At 38.1% G+C, this 21286-nt stretch overlaps 1 protein-coding gene across 1 annotated transcript in view; it reads right to left on the bottom strand.

Annotated features, from left to right (window-relative positions):
* Window positions 1–21286, bottom strand: part of mgat5 (alpha-1,6-mannosylglycoprotein 6-beta-N-acetylglucosaminyltransferase) — an 88251-nt gene that overhangs the window by 13575 nt on the left and 53390 nt on the right. Inside the window, exons 7-11 of the mRNA XM_067415688.1 lie at window positions 15254–15415; window positions 13615–13784; window positions 13397–13531; window positions 11723–11856; window positions 3520–3653 (exon numbers count right to left, since the gene is read on the bottom strand). Coding sequence (XP_067271789.1) covers window positions 3520–3653; window positions 11723–11856; window positions 13397–13531; window positions 13615–13784; window positions 15254–15415 — 735 coding nt within the window. The remainder of the gene's footprint in view (window positions 1–3519; window positions 3654–11722; window positions 11857–13396; window positions 13532–13614; window positions 13785–15253; window positions 15416–21286) is intronic.

Here is a 21286-nt window from a genome sequence, read left to right as displayed (position 1 = left end):
CGCCACCACCTGTCCAAAGTTTCACTCATATTTATGCTTATAACTTTTGACCCCTAAGGGCTAGAAACAAAATTCTTTTTTCATCGGATTCCTTGGCTCAAGCCGATTCGATTTCACCCTATGATGTCATTTTCCGGTATGCAAATTTTCCCGCCATTTTGAATTTTCTGAAAAACCTACTTTTTCGAACTCCTCCTAGGCCGTTGCTCCGATTTTCACGAAAATTGAAACAGATCATCTTCAGAGCATGTTGACAAAAAGTTATGGAATTCAAGTTGATTCGTCCAATCGTTTCCAATAAACGCACAAACAAATTTTACGTGGAGGTTGCAAAGACACACTAAAGGCTATATCTCCGCAACGCTTTATCGTATTCAAACCAACCTTGGTACATGTCATCACAAGCATGACTTGAAGCAACATGCAGCGTTTCGGCGCAGCGCCACCTACCTGTCCGGAGATACGAAAAATGCCTATTTTGGCTTATAACTTCTGAACCGTTTATCCAAAAATCATAAAATTGGTCTCATTAGATTCAGGGCGTCATGCCGAGTCGACTGATATCCAATTTTACCATGTCGGCCATTTTGGATGTCGGCCATTTTGAATTATGTGCAAAAATGCTGTATTTTATGAACGCATGAACAGATTGTTATGAAACTTGGTATGGGTCATCACCACGATGCCCTGAAGTAGCCTGAGAAGTTTCGAAACAGCGCCACCTAGTGGAGAATTTTTTTTTTCAAACGCTTATAACTTTGGGTGTGGTTGACATATTTTGATGGGAGTGTGTTTTTTGGTCTCCTGAATCCTTGCCGACTCCAACGATACCAGACTTGCCAGGTTTCGGCATATGGTTTGCGCAGAGTTGTAATTTAGTGCTTAAAAAACATTTGCTGATATCTTCGAAACCGCTAGTCCGATCGAGACGAAACCAGCCTCAGAAGTTCGGAAACATAGGTCGATAGCTATACGCTAATGCCCAAATCTCAAAATATTGATAGTAAGGGGTAGTAAAATCCAATCAAAGTCAGGTGTCAGTCCTTTTTTACGTGTTTTTTCATATAAATGTCTATAACTCCAAAACAAAATGAGATATTTTCACCAAACTTGACACACATATGTATGGGCTCACTATGAGGACACATAAAAAAATTGGTGGGATTGTGCCTCTTGGTGGCGCTATAATAAAACAAAACATGAAATTCCCATTGACTTCAATGCAGTATTATGGTTTAAAATGCTAATGCTATAATTTAAGAATGCATTAGCGTATCGTTACAAAACTCGGTATGTGTCTTCCGCTCCATGTCCTGAAGATACTCAAAAAGTTTCGGGGTAGCGCCACCTTGTGGTCAAAAGTTGTAATAAAATGTACAGAAATGCGAATAACTTTTGATTAAATTAACCCATTGTAATGAAACTGGTCATAATACAGTCAATGGCTCATGCCGAGAACATGGATACCAATTGTGCCATATTTTGCAAACCTATCTGTCCTCCGTCTTGTTATTTGTTAAAAACCTACTTTTTCAAACTCATCCTAGACCGTTTGTCCGATTTTCACCAAAATTGATCCGTATCGTCTTCAGACCATGCTGACAAATAGTTATGGATTTCGGATTGATAGACAAAACAGTTTTCATATACCACTGCAACAGAGTTGAGCCATGATGCAAAAATTACTCTTGAGGCTGTATCTCTGCAATGCTTTGACATATTGACACCAAACTTTGCATGTGTCATTGTCATCTCAATCTGACTAAACCACATCAGTTTCGTAACAGTGACACCTATTGGTCGAAAGTGATAAACCATTAAACCATTATTATTGACTGTATTTAAAATTTGACTGCTATTTTGCCTAAAATCAACTTAATAGGTCCTTAATGGCTCATTGTTGCAGTTGGCTTGAGACTTCCAGCCATGCTGGCATGTCTTGTCTTCTTCTTTGCGCTTGGCCCCGATAATGGCTGCTTGCAGCTATATTTAAAATCAAAATTATAAATGTAGCATTCAAAAACTAAATATTAAAATAAAAAAATATTTTTAATTATAAAAATGTGAATAATAAAACTGCTACTAAGCAACTATTAATAATTCATAACAAATTCATTACATCCCAAAAAAATTAGCCTCAAAATGTTTAGCTGGCTTCATGTCCGAGTTATCAGAACACACACTACCAAACAGAATATCAATGATCTCCTTGTTCAATCATCAATTAGTTCCTTGTTTCATCGACTAACACACGCGCAATGATAAGATTATGGGAGCGATGAGTAGGAAATGCAAACACGTCATGCAAACGCTGATATCAGGAGATCAGGAACCACAAAGCGTAAAAATGTAAAAAAGTAGCGCACTTAAGTTTCCATCTCAAATATAATGCGTTCACATATTAAAGAGCGGCTGTGTTTGAGATGGAAAATAAACGCACATGGATACATTACATGTGAACTTGTGAATGCGAAGAATGTATTTGTGTGTGTGTGTGTGTGTAAAGACACCGCCGAGACTATTTGCATTTCAAAGGCCTATACACATGTCCTCTGATCTTTAGACGACACACACACACACACAGAAACCACATTCCCTGATAGAGGGTCTATGCTCAAGTTTGTTTCCATGGAAACCAGTACTTGAGAGGCTGTGCAATAGCAGGAGTCTTTCTCTCGCTGGGTGAAGGACGGCATCAGTAAAATTGCATGAGGTTAAATGCGAATGTAAATGTAAATGCAGCCGTCCTCTCTCTGACCCTTAGAATTAAAATGAAGGGTTTTTTTATGCTGTACCTTTAAGATATGATAATGAGTGTTGGTGCGATTAAGTAACGTCTGTGTATTGCAAACTTCACGTGCAAACGTTCGTTTCATGTCCACGAGAGAAAGAAAACATTTATCTTTTAATATTATTTTACAAAAAAAAAAAAACTGAAAACTGCCCCTAAATGTAATTGCGAATACACAGTTGCCATACACGCATTCAACTTTCTGGATGTTTTTTTTTTTGTTACTGTACCTTTAAGAAAAAATGAACTCCACACTGATTAGCTAATATCAGTGTACTGGCGGATTTCACGTGCATACTGTTATCCATAACATGACTCTCGGCGTGCCAAAAAACGTGAAAACTTTCCCTAAAGGACATGGCAGAAATGGATTGGGAGTTTAAAAAAAAGGTTCTGGGAGGAAACGTGTTGGATTAGATATCCAGAACTGTGCGCGCGCACAAAAGGGATTCGTTTTTCATGTGCGCTCTCTGTGTCTCTCATCACACGGGCCGTTTTGGATCCAGATGGGCAGAGAAAATGTCTCTGCAGGAACGTCTTAACAGCGGAACGGCCGTGACCTTGCGGTGAGGAAATGTTGAAGTCATCGACGTCGAATTGAAAACACTTTTGCTGGCGCGCAAAATCGGAAAACGTGGAAAACCAATCTAGCATATAAACACAACAGGGTTTCACATGTAAACAGCCAAAAAAACATTGGAAGTGACTGTTGTTTGACTAGAACTCACCTTCCAGAAGTTGTCCACCTTGCCATAGACCAGCGACTGGTTTTGTCGCTTGATGTCGTCGATGTGCTTGACGTCACTGGCGTTCAGGTGCTGTTCCACCACGAAGCCCAGGAAGCTGTTATCTGGAGTGTGAGCTGCAGGGTAAACGGAACAGCCAATCAGAGATCAAGCCAATCAATATAAACTGAAAAAGAAAATTCTGTTATTATTTAAGTTGTTCCAAAACCTGTACGAGTTTCTTTCTTCTGTTAAACACAAAGAAGATACACTGTACTGCAAAAGTATTGGGACACCACTTTAAATCAGGTGTTCCAATCAATTCTATGGCCACAGGTGTATTAAATCAAACACCTTGGCATCCAACCATTTCTGAATAAACGGGTCACTCTCAGGAGCTCAATAAATAGCTACAGACCTACAAATTTCATGTGTCCTTCACGTTAGCTCAAGAACAGTGCATAGAGAGCCTAATGGAATGGGGTTCCATGGCCGAGCAGCTGCATCCAAGCCTTACATCACCAAGTGCAATGCAAAGCGTCGGATGCAGTGGTGTAAAGCACGCCGCCACTGGACTCTAGAGCAGTGGAGACGTGTTCTCTGGAGTGACCAATCACGCTTCTCTGTCTGGCAATCTGATGGACGAGTCTGGGTTTGGAGGTTGCCAGGAGAACGGTACTTGTCTGACTGCATTGTGGCAAGGGTAAAGTTTGGTGGAGGGGGGGTTATGGTATGTGGGTTGTTTTTCAGGGGTTGGGCGTGGCTCTTTAATTCCAGTGAAAGTAACTCTTAAAGCTTCAGCATACCAAAACATTTTGGACAATTTCATGCTCCCAACTTTGTGGGAACAGTTTGGGGATGGCCCCCTTCCTGTTCCAACATGACTGCACACACAAGTGCACAAAGCAAGGTCCACAGAGGATGATCGAGTTTGATGTGGAGGAACTTGACTGGCCTGACCTCAACTCGATAGAACAACTTTGGGATGAATTAGAGTGGAGACTGAGAGCCAGGACTTCTCATCCCAACATCAGTGCCTGGCCTAACAAATGAGCTTCTAGAATGGTCCAAAATTTCCATAAACACACCTAGGTCCTAAATTTTGTGCAAAGCCTTCCCAAAAGAGTTTTCCCCAGCTTCTATAGCTGGAAAGTGTGGGCCAACTCCACATTAAACCCTATGGATTAAAAATTGTAGCATCATTAAAGCTCATCTGCAAAGGCAAGTGTCCCAAAACTTTTGGAAATATACATTCAGCAGAAGAAAGAAACAGGCCTGGAACAACTTGAGGGTTTTCATTTTTGGGGTAAACTATCCTTTTAAGAAACCTATGAATATAAATAGTGATGCAGAGATGTAAGAGCAATAAGTGAAGTAAAGTGTATATATATATAACTCAAATCAATACTTTATGTGCATTAATTTATTTGCTGCATACTCTTGCACAGTAATGCACAGATGGTCATTATCATAAAACAATCCCATTTAAGTTAATACAAGACCGGCTGACTATTTTATCCCTTGCATATTAAATATCTAGTTCAATCACAAAACTCTAAAGGGCACAGGCCGATCACGTCATTTTCAAACGGTACAAGCTGATTGATATTGCAGCCAATGAGATTGCTTGCTCAACATTTAAATGTCTGGTTCGTAGTTTGCCGTAAGTTAGTCCTGCATCAGAATTCCTCTGAGACCCTCCACCTCCCCCAGCTCCACCTGACTAGATCTGCAAAGGGATAGTTCATCCAAAAATCATCATTTACTTACCCTCAAGTTGTTCCAAACCTATATACATTTCTTTGTTCTGCTGTACACAAAGAAGATTTTGGAAAAAAAATTGAGGAAAAAAAAAAGGGGAGGTGAACTATCCCTTTAAAGGCACAATGTTATTTTTTACACTAGAGGGTGCTTATCCAAAACAAAGGCGTGGCCTGATGACGGCGTGACTGAGTGTGGACTCACAGTTGTCATCTTCCCCTCCACAGCCGATGGCAAGAAAGCCGACAAAATCATGTCCATGGATGAGCTAATGTATTAAAGTTTTAACATTACTATTGTATAAAGCATGTCGGAGCTTTTATTATGTTTATGTTGCTAAATGACGCACAATTAATTAAAAACAATATTGTATAATGAAGAAAGCTCGTTCTGATTATTCTATGTTAATAAAACACATAATAATTAAAATGTCTTTGGTGATTTCATGGATTTTTCTAAATAAAACCATAAATTGAGGGTATTATTTCAATAACACAGATAAAATGGGTATGATGACCTTGTTAAAATTGCTAATTTCTCTGGATTTAATTATTGTTTGCGATAAAATACACAAGTCAGCAAAATATATAACATTGTTCAAGTGTTTTTTGGATATATGTAAAATCTTACACGAAATTAAAATCTTACACGAAATCTCTCGAAATTTACCAATACATTATTAAAATATTATTATTAATATTAATATTATTTAATAGACCTGAAATAACGAACTCACAATGAACAGATGTATTTTTATGAACTAACATTAGCAATGATGAATATTATTAATACGCTAACAAAACGTACTGCTCACTATTAGTTAATGCATCAACTACATTTAATGGAAAGTGTTGGAATTTTTTCTTTCCAAAACATGAAAATCTATAATCTAGCATTGAACATCAGGACTGTAGTGCCTGAGGGAAGATGCTCAGATTAATTGTGTACAAGAAAGATCCGCGTGGGTGTCCACGTTGCCAAGCGAGGAGTTGTTACCATGACAACGATAGTCCAAGAGGTCGCCAGGGTAACGAGGCTTGGCAGAGAAACACCTGAATGCCATCTGCCCGATAAATTCAATCCTGAGATTAAGATTTTTCATTTATGCGCACACACACCTCAAACGCGAGGCTTAGTGTGTGTGTGTGTGTGTGTATGTGTGGTTATTGCCTGTGGGAGCAACTGAAGTGTGTTGTTACGGTTACCTGTCAATTCAAATGAGAGTGCAGGATGATATTCAGAACCCAGGCGACCCATAATGCAATTTGTGCAATTTTGCACAACCCGTAAAGCTGTTTAAATGGAAAATCTTGCTCCCTTCCTCGCTGTAGTTACTGTAAATAGCGTACATACATTTGTGCGAGAAGACGCACACACGTCCACTCAGCAATTGCAGTTATCGGCGTGAACAATAACTAAACGCTCTTTTTGGAATTCTTTGCTTCTGTGAAGTCGTACAAGATATTTTTCTCAACAAATAAATTAAAAGGGGAAGGTTTGTGATTTTAATTGCGAAAGACGAGTCTAAACCTTAAACACAGCCACTGTTCCTTCAGAGGAGCGTTTTAAAACATGACGCAGCAACAACACGCAGAAATGCTGAAGAGACATATTACACTGTTTGCAGGCGGCCTGATGTTGTCAGTAATTCCCAGGAATGAAGGGAGTGTGTGTGTGTGTGTGTGTGTGTGTGTGTGTGTGTGTGTGTGTGTGTGTGTGTGTGTGTGTGTGTGTGTGTGTGTGTGTGTGTGTGAGAGAGAGTTCATTAAGTCTAGTTGAGGAAGTACAGGGGTGGGGAAAAAAACAAAACCTCAGCATATTCCACACACACGCTAACTCTCCTGTCACTGCAGCGGATTTAATCGCGATAGACATCTTATCCTGATGAGTTTCATACTCTAATGTGCTTTGTTTGAGAATGGATTAGTTTCTGAAGGGCAACGCTTTGTTCTTATATAAAAAAAAAATACAGGATACAATGATCTCAGGACAAAATAAGTGTGTTGAGTTTAGTATTGTCAAGATGGACCATTTCTCAAGTGGTCATGACCAGATATATATACATACACACACACACAAACACACACATACATGAATCAGGCATAATATTATGACCACCCTCCTAATATTGTGTTGGTCTCACTTTTGCTGCCAAAACAGCCCTGACCCGTCGAGGCATGGACTCCACTAGACTCCTGAAGGTGTGCTGTTGTATCTGGCACCGATATGTTAGCAGCAGATCCTTTGAGTCCTGTAAGTTGCGAGGTGGGGCCTCCATTGATTGGACTTGTTTGTTCAGCACATCCCACAGATGCTCGACTGGATTGAGATTTGGGGAATTTGGAGGCCAAGTCAACACCTCAAACTCTTTGTGTTCCTCAAACCATTACTAATTTTTGTAAAATAAGACTTGATTAATCAGACCAGGCCACCTTCTTCCATTGCTCCGTGGTCCAATTCTGATTTTCACGTGCCCACTGTTGGCACTTTTGGCAGGGGACAGGGGTCCGCATGGGCACCCTGACTGGCCTGCGGCTATGCAGCCCCATACACAAAACAAACTGCGATGCAATGTCTATTCTGACACCTTTGTATCAGGACCAGCGTTAACTTCTTGATCAATCTGAGCTACATTAGCTCGTCTGTTTGATCGGACCACATGGGACAGCCTTTGCTCCCCACGTGCATCAATGAGCCTTGGCCGCCCATGACCCTGTCGACTGGTTCACCGCTGTTCCTTCATTGGACCATTTTTGATAGATACTGACCATCACTTCACCTTTCCACCTTTCAGTGGTCATAATGTTATGCCTGACCAGTGTATATGTATGCATGTATCACATATTTGATTTTTTTTTTATTTAAATGTATAAACATTAAGAAATAATAAACACACACAGCATTCATGCACATCTGTTATTAATTTTCCATATGGCATAAGGCATCCCTCCCTGCAATTAATAATTCAACAGCATAAACAGATGATTGAGAGATACCGACTGCGACAGAAGCTCCTAATTAGGCGAAAGCTAAAGGAGAAGCACATTTAAATGCACGTTGTAAAACGCAACACAGACTGACCTTTTTACTGACTTCAATTAGTCATATTTTATGCATACATTCACTCATATTTATATTCCTATTTTCGCCTATTCCTCGCAAAAACCACGAGTGTTTTGTTTTCGGAAACAAAAATGAACGGAAACAAGCCGTCAGGAAACGAAATGTATCTCAGTTCGCATGTGACGGAACCAGTGCAATTCAAACGAGAGGAAGTTGGTTAGCACACAATGCGAGTCTATGTTAGAGTGGTTTCTCAGTCAAATGATTCTAATGGAAGTGTGTGTGTGAAATCGTGTCTCAGTTTTACTCAGAAACGGGAACTTTCCGCCAAGACAACCAAACCAAAAGCAGCCACGATGATGTCATCTTTGTTCAGTTTCGATTGTCAAGGTTTTCTTGGTAAAGAGGAAACAAATTATTCCAGGAGCATAATGCAGTACTGAAAGCGACTTCCTCCCTTGGTCTCGCGCCGCGCCGGCGATTCGCTCATCTGATATGTGTGGGAAGTGTTAAGAACAATAGCACCTGCAGGACAGGCTGCCCGGAGGACGTTTAACTAAAGAAAACGGGCACGGCATTCTGCCCTGTCATACAGACAATACATGAGGTCAGCAGAGAGCGGCGTGATGCTTATTAGCTGTCATTTGGGGTGTGCAATGAGATACTGCACAGCATTGTGGGATGTGTTGACAACCGAATAAAGAGTTTTGACTGACACTGTTAAGAACGGAGGGCATACACACACGTGCGCACGCGTCTGATGCAACCGGGTCGCAATATTCGAAGCGTGCGGTTTTTCAGAATGGCTCGAGTCTGCTACTGAGTCCCGGGTTGACTGACAAGGCCGACGGGTTCCGTGTCACTCTGCTGTCAGCGTTCATGTTCTCACAGGAGTTTAGATGCCTGTAGACTCAATTACACACACCTGTCAAGGGTCCATCTTCTCCAAATCAACCTCCAGGAGATCGGATCAACAATGACACACACAGACACACACAGCACTATCAAATATGTAGTTGAACGCCGATGTCGAGAACATGTACAGGTCATATTCGACTTGAAAATCCAATTTTTGGGATTTTCAAGTTGAATATTGTATATATATATATATATATATATATATATATATATATATATATATATATATATATATAGCATTAAGATGTTTTGCAATTTTACACTTGCATATTGCCCAAAAAAATTATATTATATTATATTATATTATATTATATTATATTATATTATATTATATTATATTATATTATATTATATTATATTATATTACCAGTTTGTACCCGCTTTAAACTTATGCTGATTGAAATAAAATATATAATTAAAATATTGTATATCATCATTTATTTTCTGTAATATTTCAAAACAAAAAACAGGTGAATTATAGTAATAAGAATATGATGGAAAAATTTTAAATGAAATGGAAAAATGTTTAAATGCAAAACAAAACAATTATGTAATTAATTTGTATATAATTATTTTCATGCCAACTTCACATAATTCCCAACAAACTTTCATTACCATAATGCAAAACAATGATGTTATTTACATTGAAAAATGTTTATACATCAAGTTCTAATGATTTTAATCATGATTTAAATACATATTTTAATTTAAATACATATGTTTTAATTCTTTCTTTTTTAATTCAATAATTTTTCAAAAAGAACTGGAAAACCTCAAATGTAAAATGCCAGTTGAATTATGGTGTGAAAATTAGCTTTATGGTAATGAAAAAATGTAAATAAAAAATCTCTCTCTCTCTCTCTGTCTCTCTGTCTCTCTCTCTCTCTCTCTCTCTCTCTCTCTCTCTCTGTCTCTCTGTCTCTCTGTCTCTCTGTCTCTCTGTCTCTCTGTCTCTCTCTCTCTCTGTCTCTCTGTCTCTCTGTCTCTCTCTCTCTCTCTCTCTCTCTCTCTCTCTCTCTCTCTCTATATATATATATATATATTTATCTTTTGTATTTACAATTTTGTCCATTTTTTTAGTATTTTTTTTAAAAACTACAAAAAAAATGAATTTAAAATTTAAAGTAAAACTACTAGAGACAAATTATGTTAATGAGCAAGAAAATTATGCAAAATGGAACAGTAGTAATATAATAATAATAATAATAATAATAATAATAATAATAATAATAATAATAATAATAATAATAATAATAATAAACAAATAAAAAAAAATGTCCACAGAAAAATATACTTTTTGGGATAAATTTTGTATTTTTACTTAATTAAAACAATGACAAATTTTTTACTTTTTAACAGTTTTTTAATAAATAAATAAAAAAAAAAGTATAAAAGTAAAATTAGATTATACTTTTTTTTTTGGACAAATTTTGTATTTTTTGGTTATAAAAATGTAGTTAAAAAAATTGCCTGAAACTATAACAATTTATTGATTAATATTTATCTTATTTTGGTATTTATTTTCTGGAACAGAAAATAATGTACATCTTTTACCAGGCTGTAATTGAAAGTGTAATACACTATGGACATACTGTGTGGTTTGGCAATATAACAGTACAGTTCAGTCCAAAGCTGAACTTGCTCGTCTGGTAAAGATGGCAATGAGAATTATGGGAAAAAGGGAATACCAATCATTGGAGTATTCAAATGAGCAGTCGGTCATCTGTGTAGCTACCAAGATTGAATCAGATTCTTTGCATATTTTAAGTGCAGTATATGAGTTTTCTTCTGGCAAAAGATACAGGATGCCTATGTGCAAATATAATTGTTTTAAGAAATAATTTGTATCAACATCAGTTACACTTTTAAATAAGTATGTTTTTTGTGTGTGTATTGTTTGTTTGTATTTTGTATTATGTTTTTGATCAATGCATGTGTATGTGAGTACCAGAGGCCAAGACAAATTTCCCCATTGGGGACAATAAAGTTTATTGAATTTATTGAATTGATCTTATTTTAATAATATGATGTTTTATTTGAGTTTTTTTTTTTTTTTTTTTAACAATAACTGGATCTTTTTTTTTTGTGGTGAAATAATATTAATTTGACTTTCCGGAAAGGTTTGGTAATATTCCCCCCTCAGCTAATATCATCAGGAACAATACTCCACCACACTGCAAAAACACTTTAAACGGTCGCGCACACACACCTCTGTGAAAACAATCTCTGCTCTCAAACAGGCTTAATCCGAAATAAGAGCAGTTCTGCTTGGAAAGCTGCGAGTGTTATGAGAATGTCAAAGTCTGTTGGTAAACAAAAGAGCCATTCAGAGCCCGAGACGATCGGAGACGCCACCCAAAACCCCCGGAACCCTGATGCGGTCCGGATAAAGTTTCCATGTCCAAAGGGTAAAACAGAAAAGTTAAACACACACATACAAAAAGCCTCTCTCATGCACACTTACGAAACATGGTGTTGAACTGTTGGGGGTTCAGGTTCCACTTGCCCCATGGAGTTTTGTGACCTTTCGACTGGGCGTAGTGGGCGTGGTTAAACTCCGGCTCGGTCCCGAAGGAGTCCAGGACCCTCAGCATGCACCTGAAACGCACCATCAAAGCTGAATGTCAGCACATAACAGCAACACACAAGCTACATACTGTACATAGAGAGGACCTCTGTACTTCAAAGACATCAGAAACACTATACATATATTTATAAAATAAATAAATCAAATAATAAATTATATACATTTACTCAAAAGTCAAATACATCATGGTGATGAGAATAAGTTTAAAAAAAGGTGCTTAACTCTCGTGAAAAAAAAAAAGCAAAATTACATTTCTTTACATTTATATTATATTTATTTTACTTTCAGTTTATTTTTTAAGACAAACAAGCTAAATATTTATATATATATATATATATATATATTCATATATATATATATATATATATATATATATATATATATATATATATATATATATATATATATATATATATATATATATGTATATGTATATATATATAGTTAATGAGAATATGGCAAAATTATGCGCAATTGTCATAAAAAAACTAAATTGAATAATAAGTGATAATGATACTAATAATAATTATAATATGTATGTATGTATGTATGTATGTATGTATGTATGTATGTATGTATGTATATATATATATATATATATATATATATATATATATATATATATATATATATATACACAGTAATAAAAATTAAAACATTTCATTTTGGTTAAACATTTTTTGTAGTTTATAAAAAAAGACAAATTATATATATATATATATATATATATATATATATATATATATATATATATATATATATATATATATATATATATATTTTTTTTTTTTTTTTTTTTTTTTTTTAATAGAACACAAAAAAATAAAAATAATATTTTATTTATAGATATAAAACTTAAATATATGCATACGTTAAAAAATTTTCATTTAGAAAAATTTAGTTTTGGTTAATAATTGTTAATAAAAAATGACCAATAAAAAAATTAAAATATAATACAACACATAAAAAATTATATTTTATTTATAAATACAAAACAACATTTCCATAATATATGCATGATATTATTATTATATATATATATATATATATATATATATATATATATATATATATATATATATATATATATATATATATATATATATATATATATATATATATATATATATATATATATATATATATATATATAAAAAACACATCCATGCATGTATTTAGGAAATATTGTTTTATATTTATATAGTACAATATACTGAGGCGGTCTATAACCCTAGAGGAAGTTATCCGTTAGTGTTCAGAAACAGATCATATCTGGACAGATGACCCCGATTACTCGATAAGATGGTATAACAGCTCGGATTCACACCGGCACGGACGAGATCGACCCCGAGGAGACTCTGTCTCACTGTCTGAAGGAGACTGAAGACGGAGATAACATCAGGAGATCAGGTTTAAACTCATTTAAAACGGCTTTATGTGGCCAATAATGCCCCGCCGTCTCCAGTCTTGTGTTTCTCAACTGAGTGACAGAGAAAGGCCGCACACAAACGGATGTTATTAATCAAAGACACAAATGTGATGTGAACTTACTGATAATGGACCCAGGACGGGCCCAGAGTTTTCTTGAACTGAGCCAGACCAACGATGTCTATGTAGATGAGCTCCACAATTTTATCACCCTTTGTGGGGCAGCTGGACTTGTTGCCCATGACCTTCTTCATGATTCTGGGGAGAGACAGAGCTGCGTTAAAGCGAATGGTCCGGAACCCAACTGACCGTCGAGCACAGAGACGGAGCTGGCGACTCACTCCTTCAGCTCGGCGAGAGAGGCGGAGATGCGGATGTCGTGCCCGAGCAGGTAGAGCGTGGTGATGAGGTCACTCCACTGGACCAGCTCCCCCAGAGGCCCGCCGCTGAACGCGTTCTCCGCAATCTTAAAACCAGACTCCTTCGTCAGGAGACCCAAGTGCACCAGGATCTAAGATCATGGAGAAAACAACAACAAAAAAACTAAATGTCTACATTGTTTTTGTTTTTATTAAAAAGTCAAAACATCTATCTATCTGTCTGTCTGTCTGTCAATCTATAGAAAGATAGATAGATCATTATTTTATTATTTTATATATATATATATATATATATATATATATATATATATATATATATATATATATACACATATATATAAATAAAATATCACTCTAAAATGAAAAAATAATAAAATAAAATAATGATTAAGTAACCACTGATATATACTTTTTTTATTAGAAATACATTTTATTATAAATAAACATAATAATATTACATTTTACTAGTAATATATTATATATATATATATATATATATATATATAAATATTATATTTACTAATAATATAATTCATTATATAATTATTAGTTTGATATTATTTTACTGCATTATCTTCTTTGATAATAAAAATAACCAAATTAACATATTGATATTGACAGTCTTTTTAACTTTACATTTTTTTTTTCATTTTAAACTTTTTATTTAAACATTTAAATAAAAAGATTTTTATTTTTAATAAAATAATAATGTATAATAAAATTGTTACTTTTAATAAAACAATTTAAATAAACCTTAAATTATTGCATCAATAAATAAATAAATATTACCCCAAATTGAGGGTCTCTTGAAATATAGACAGCAAATATAATGTACTATATATATATATATATATATATATATATATATATATATATATATATATATATATATATATATATATATATATATATATATATATATATATATATATATATATATATATATATATATATATATATATATATATATATTCTAATACAGAAAAAAAGTCACTGTAAACTGACTAGTAATTAAATATGCTGATTAATTATATTAATTCAATATTTGTAAAAACAAAAGCAAAAAAAACATTATTTTCCTAAAATATTGATATACGTGATTGATTAATAATGCAAATAAAAGATTAATTGCATTGTATTTTTATAGCATTTTCTAAAATGTGTTTTGACAGTCTTAAATATAACATGCTTATTGTGAAGAAGTAAAAGGAAAGAGAAGGTTGAATCCTGGGTAAAACACTAAAACCCGTGGGTTGCCATCTCTTAAATTCTCTGTTATGTCAGTATCTGCAGTCTTCTATTTTTTATTCATAGCATTTGTTTTAGTATTAATGTCAAGGGACTCATACCATATGCAGTCACATGTGGATTAGTATCACCGGCGGATTATGGGTAACGGTGACATGCTTTTAAGCTCAACTTGAGGTTATTTCAGGTTTGACATCAGCGATCTCTAGAGAGCACGTGCTCGTGTGGTTATGACTACAGGTGACTGAGAAAGTCAAAGATGCTCTTGGGAAAGTGTGTCTATCTGCAGTCGTGTGAATTATTCATGCAGAAACACAGGCTGCGTTATTAAAAGCCCGCGTTTCCCACCCACCTTTTTGCGCTTGCGGTTGGCGAGGTTCTGTTTGGTGGCGAGGGAGCGAACGGCGCTGACCCACGGCTCCTCCATGCGCTTGATCCGCAGCATCATCCAGCGAAACTCCTCGCGCCGCGACATCACGCGATACAGCTCCTCGAAACTCGTGCGGATCTCGGTCTGCGCAAAAAAAGACATTTTTTGTGAGCGTCACTAAAGGATTTCTCTTTCTGTTCTCTCTCTCTCTCTCTCTCTCTCTCTCTCTCTCTCTCTCTCTCTCTAGTTATTAACTGAATCACAGACCATCACTGTTTGCTGAGGTTAATCCTCCAGAAACAGCTGCACGGTCACACACTTCATACAGTTCGCTAGCTAAATGAGGACATGTTTTAATGGAGGGATCATTTTAATGACAGAGGACTAAAAGAAAACCTTTTTCATTTTTTTTTTTTGTAAACAATTTTTTTTCTTTTTTTGTTAGTTTATTCATTCATTTTTGTTATTTGTATGCATTTATGGATATTTTGTCATATTCTGGATTTAATTTTAATGCAGCTACACCTAATATATATTTTTTTAAAGGTTTAATTTTTTTATTAGGTATCTTATTTATTTATTTAAATTTTAATTTTTTGGGATGTATTTATTGAAGTATTATTATATTCTAGTGACTATTTTATTCCCAAACTTAAATTTTTATGCCACTACACCTAAAACAAAACCTTTAAAAAATGTAAATGTATTTTGACTTTTGTGTGTTGTTGTTATTTATATGGATGTATTTATGGAATTTTTATCATATCCTAAAGACCATTTTATCCCCAAACTCTAGTCATTTATTTTTAAAGATGACAGCAACTAGACTTAAATAAAACCTTTAACCTATGATTTATTAAAAATATCTGAAATTAATTTCATAATTTTTATGGATTCTTTAAATCAACATTTTGTCATATTCTGATGACTTTTAGACTTATAAACTATAATTTAATTATAATGACTACTAGAGCTGCAACTAACGATTATTTTTTCTGTCGACTAATCTAACGATTATTTTTTCGATTAGTCGACTAATCTAACGATTTATTTTTTTACCCTTTGAAATTTTTCAACATTCTGTGGCACCCCCTCGCATAAGTTACGCTAGAGGTGTAACAGTACAGACTGCTCACAGTTCACTTTGTATCACGGTTTTAGGTTCACGTTTCAGTACAGTTTGGTATTTGCTATGTTCAGGGGAAAAAGGACTACTGTCAAATGAAAATAAAGAAAATAAAAACAGATAACTTAAATAGAAGCAGCAGCACAAATAAATACTATTGAGCAAAGATGAGAACAAAATAAACAATGCTTTTCAGGTAGGTCTAACATTAGTTTTTAGGTAGAGAAATGGAATGAAGTAATCAACAGTAAAATAACCACACATTTAACTGTTTAAAATAAAAATAAAAAATCCTTATTAAACTTACAAAAGCTATTCAGTCAGGAGCAGTGAGTGATGTCTATATCTTTTGTTTGACATTAAACAGACAGCAGTGAAGCCTACTGCCCCTTTAAGACCCACGGATAGTCGTCGTATTTTCTGTATAAAGTTCACTTAAGGCATAGAGTAGGCTATGACAGTTTGACATACTTTTTGTGAGTTTGTCCGTTTAAGCACAGGATTTGAAAGATAACTCAATATTTGCGCGCTTTGGGACGAGTGCAGAGACAGATCTTCTCATTCGAGTCTCCTGGCTACACGGGGGTGATGACGGTGAAAATGACTGCTCATATTCGGACGTACAGCAGCACTCGCATGCGTTTTATAAAGTTTACAAAGAGAGACCGTTTTGCCCACGTTTTTCTTTTATTATCGCTGTTGTTGTAGTGTATACCTGAGGAGTCAGCGCGTGTATCCATCGACAGAAACATACATACAGCATTATTTCCAAGTTACAACCCATATTAAAGATGCGTCATCAGATGCGAGATGATCCGAAGTGTAAGTGCGTCCCCGCAACTTTTGCTCGGGATCCCGGTTGGGAAACACTGGTCTGTATTGATTGACACCGCGCTGGTTTGTTTAGAATTATATGAGCGCCGTGACCGCGCGCTGCCGCGTGATGAAGGCGTGTCGCAACTCTGTTATTCAACTGCTCTGGTTTTAAAAGCTATGTCATACTAAATGCGCCAAAATGCAATAAAACTTGTTTTACGGTCGAATGCAACGTGTGTGTGTGTGTGTGTGTGTGTGTGTGCGTGTGTGTGAGTGAGTGAATAAGAGACGCGCAAAAGGACGGAGAGAGAACTTAAGGAAATGCAGCTAAACGAATATGCGTGCGTCTTTTAAATAGCGTAAAAATGAATGAATGACGAATGTGGCGGCCGTTATTGATTATGTGTCAGTCCGCCACAAATTAGTCTATGTGTGGGAAACACTGTTTGGCCTCTGTTTAAAGTATTCCCATACGTTTGATATTCGCGGTCTAGGTTTTTGTGATAGAACCAGGAGCAGAAGCCAACATTACGCGAGATGAACGTCTGACACGACGCGTCGACGCATTTCACGAACGTCGACGTATTTCCGTAGTCGACGTCATCGATGACGTCGACGCGTCGTTGCAGCACTAATGACTACATTTAAAAATTAATGTGTGTATGAATTTTTTTTATTTTGAATAAAAATGTAGTTAATTTAATTTCTTTTTATGGATGTATTTATGAAACTTTTGTTATATTCTAGAGACTATTAATCCTCAAAATAGAGTAATTTGAAATGTTTTAGATAGTAATTTTAGTAGTTTTAGATAGATAGGAGCTAGGCCCGGAGTCAAACCACAGAGCCCAGAACCTCCAAGTGACACAGGCCCCAAAACCATGCAGAACATCAGAACATCGGCGGGTAAAATGGCCCCAAGCGAACAAGGAGAAGGAGTGGCTCCAGTTTGACGAAGACGTCGATACCATCTTGGAAGCAGGAGTCAAGGGTGACGCTGACCGACGCCTCCTGACAATGACTACCATCATCATCAGCCTAGCAGCTGAGAGATTTGGGCTGGAGGAGAAGAAAGTAGTGAACCTCCCTTACACTATGAACAACAGGGCGCACAAGATCCACCAGCTTAGGCAAGAGCTGAAGAGTCTGAGGAGGAGGTTTAAGGAGGCGAGGGAGGAAGAGAGGGGAAGAGTCAAAGACCCAAAGGAGGAAGAGTCAAAGACCATCGACCAGTTCAGAAATCTCACTGCTCAGTGTTGAGGGCAAGATATTCTTCAGCATTGTTGCTAGGCGGCTGACCGACTACCTCCTGAGGAACTCTTACATCGATACCTCGGTCCAGAAAGGAGGGATCCCAAAGGTGCCGGGGTGTCTGGAGCACACAGGCGTGGTCACACAGCTGATCAGGGAAGCCCGGGAGAATAAGGGAGACCTGGTGGTGCTGTGGTTGGACCTTACAAACGCCTATGGGTCCATACCCCACAAACTGGTTGAGGAGGCCTTGCGCCGGCACCACATCCCAGACAAGTTTAGAGACCTCGTTCTGGACTACTATGGCAGTTTCAGTCTCAGAGTCTCTGCAGGGTCTACAACATCAGACTGGCACAGGCTTGAGAAGGGAATTATCACTGGATGTACAATTTCAGTGATATTATTTGCACTTGCCATGAATATGCTGGTAAAATCTGCAGAGGTCCCCTCACCAAGTCGGGTATTCGCCAGCCGCCCATTAGGGCTTTTATGGATGACCTGACGGTGACGACACCACACGTACCAGGGGGCAGGTGGATCTTGAAGGGCTTGGAAGAGATGACATCCTGGGCGCGCATGTGCTTCAAGCCAGCAAAGTCTAGAGCTCTAGTGTTGAAGAAAGGAAAGGTTTCCAACAAGTTCAGCTTTACACTCGGCAAGACCCAGATACCATCAATCACTGATAAACCAGTGAAGAGCTTGGGAAAGGTGTTCGACTGCAGCCTGAAGGACACGGCAGCCATCCATGCAACCAACATTGAACTGGAGGGCTGGCTGGCTGCAGTAGACAAGTCATGTATCTGGCAAGTTCAAGGCCTGGATTTACCAACATGGCATCCTCCCACGGATTCTCTGGCCCCTCCTGATTTATGAGGTTCCAATCTCCACCATCGAGGGCTTTGAGAGGAGAGTCAGCAGGTTTCTACGGAAGTGGCTGGGCCTACCTCGAAGCCTGAGCAGCATTGCTTTGTATGGCCAGAACAATAAGTTGAAGCTCCCCATCAGCGGCCTGAGTGAGGAGTTTAAGGTGGGCCGGGCCAGGGAGGTGCTGCAATACAGAGAGTCACTAGACCCGATGGTCTCCCAGGCGGGGATCGAGGTGAGGACAGGGTGGAAGTGGAGGGCAGTAGCGGCGGTGGATGAGGCTGAGTCACGGCTACGGCACAGGTCATTGATAGGAGCAGTGACTCATGGAAGAGCTGGGCTGGGTAGCGGCACAACACCTCGCTACAATAAGGCACAGGGGAAGGACAGGAGAGCACTGGTGCAGCAAGAGGTGCGGGTAGCAGTAGAGGAGGAGCGGGCCAGCAGGATGGTTGGAATGCGGCAGCAGGGAGCCTGGACAAGATGGGAGAATGCAGTGGACCGTAAAGTCACATGGGCGGAGCTGTGGAAAGCAGAACCCCATCGCCTACGATTCCTGATCCAGGCTGTCTACGATGTACTACCAAGCCCATCCAACCTGTTCAGCTGGGGATTGGTGGATTCGCCAGCCTGCACCCTCTGCCTGAAGAGGGGGACTCTGGAGCACATCCTAAGCTGCTGTCCAAAAGCACTGGGCGAAGGGCGCTACCGTTGGCGTCATGACCAAGTCTTGAAAGTCATTGCAAATACCATCAGCTGTGGAATTGACCACTGTAAGCGCCTCCGCCCAGTGAAGAACACTATTGCTTTTGTCCGGGCTGGGGACAAGCCACCACTAGCGTCCAGGGCCACCTCATCAGGGCTGCTAGCAACAGCACGAGACTGGGAGTTGAAAGCTGACCTGGGGAAGCAACTGAAATTCCCAGAAGCTGTCGCCACCTCAACATTGCGGCCTGACATGCTACTCATCTCAGAGACCTCTAAGCAGATCGTTCTCCTTGAACTTACCGTACCCTGGGAGGACCGTATCGAGGAGGCCAATGAGAGAAAGAGGGCAAAATACGCTGAGCTAGTGGAGGAGTGCCGGAATAATGGGTGGCGAGCACGGTGTGAGCCCATTGAGGTTGGATGTAGAGGGTTTGCTGGCCAGTCTCTCTGCAGGGCCTATAACATCCTGGGCATCATAGGGGCCAGTAAGCGAAGGGCCATTAAGGAGGTCACAGAGTCAGCAGAAGTTGCCTCAAGGTGGCTGTGGATAAAGAGAGGAGAACCATGGGTGGGGTAGGGCTACCTGGACACAAGCTAGGGCCTGATCAACCCCGGCTGGGTCGCCTGGGTGAGAGTGTATGATGCTTGAAAGACCCGAAACACTCCGTGACCCCAGGTAACATCACTGAGGATGTGTCCAGGGTGCATCAAGGTGATGTATGTGATAAGCTATAAATATATTGTTTATTTTATTTTTATGCATTCATGCATTTTCCCCCTCAAAAAATGTGTATTATTAGGGCCCAAGCCCTGAAAGGGCGAAGAGCCCTATTGTTCTTCTAAGGATTATTAGGGCCCAAGCCCTGAAAGGGCGAAGAGCCCTATTGTTCTTCTAAGGATTATTATTATTATTATTATTATCTTTTCGCCTTTTGGGCATTTTTGGGGCCCTTCCCGTGCTCGAAAACTCTTGAAACTTTGCACACGCATCGGAATGCGCGGCCAACAGGGTCGGGCAGAGGCCTTTGACCCGGGCGTGGCAGGGGGGCTCAACAGCGCCCCCTTGAAAAACTGGGTCTATATATTAAACACACTTGCACGTACATGTATGAAACTAGGTACACTTATAGATCTCATCGGGCCAAACAACTTCCGCACTCATAGTCATAAGCTTCGCCCAACAGGAAGTGAGCTATTATGGGTTGTTCGGAAAACGCATGCTCTGGAATTTGCGATACTCCTCCTAGACG

The sequence above is a fragment of the Pseudorasbora parva genome, chromosome 14 (assembly GCF_024679245.1).
Source record: "Pseudorasbora parva isolate DD20220531a chromosome 14, ASM2467924v1, whole genome shotgun sequence".
Taxonomy (NCBI): Eukaryota; Metazoa; Chordata; class Actinopteri; order Cypriniformes; family Gobionidae; genus Pseudorasbora; species Pseudorasbora parva.
Note: the sequence above shows the minus strand (reverse complement) of the source record. Positions and strands in the feature narration are given on the sequence as shown.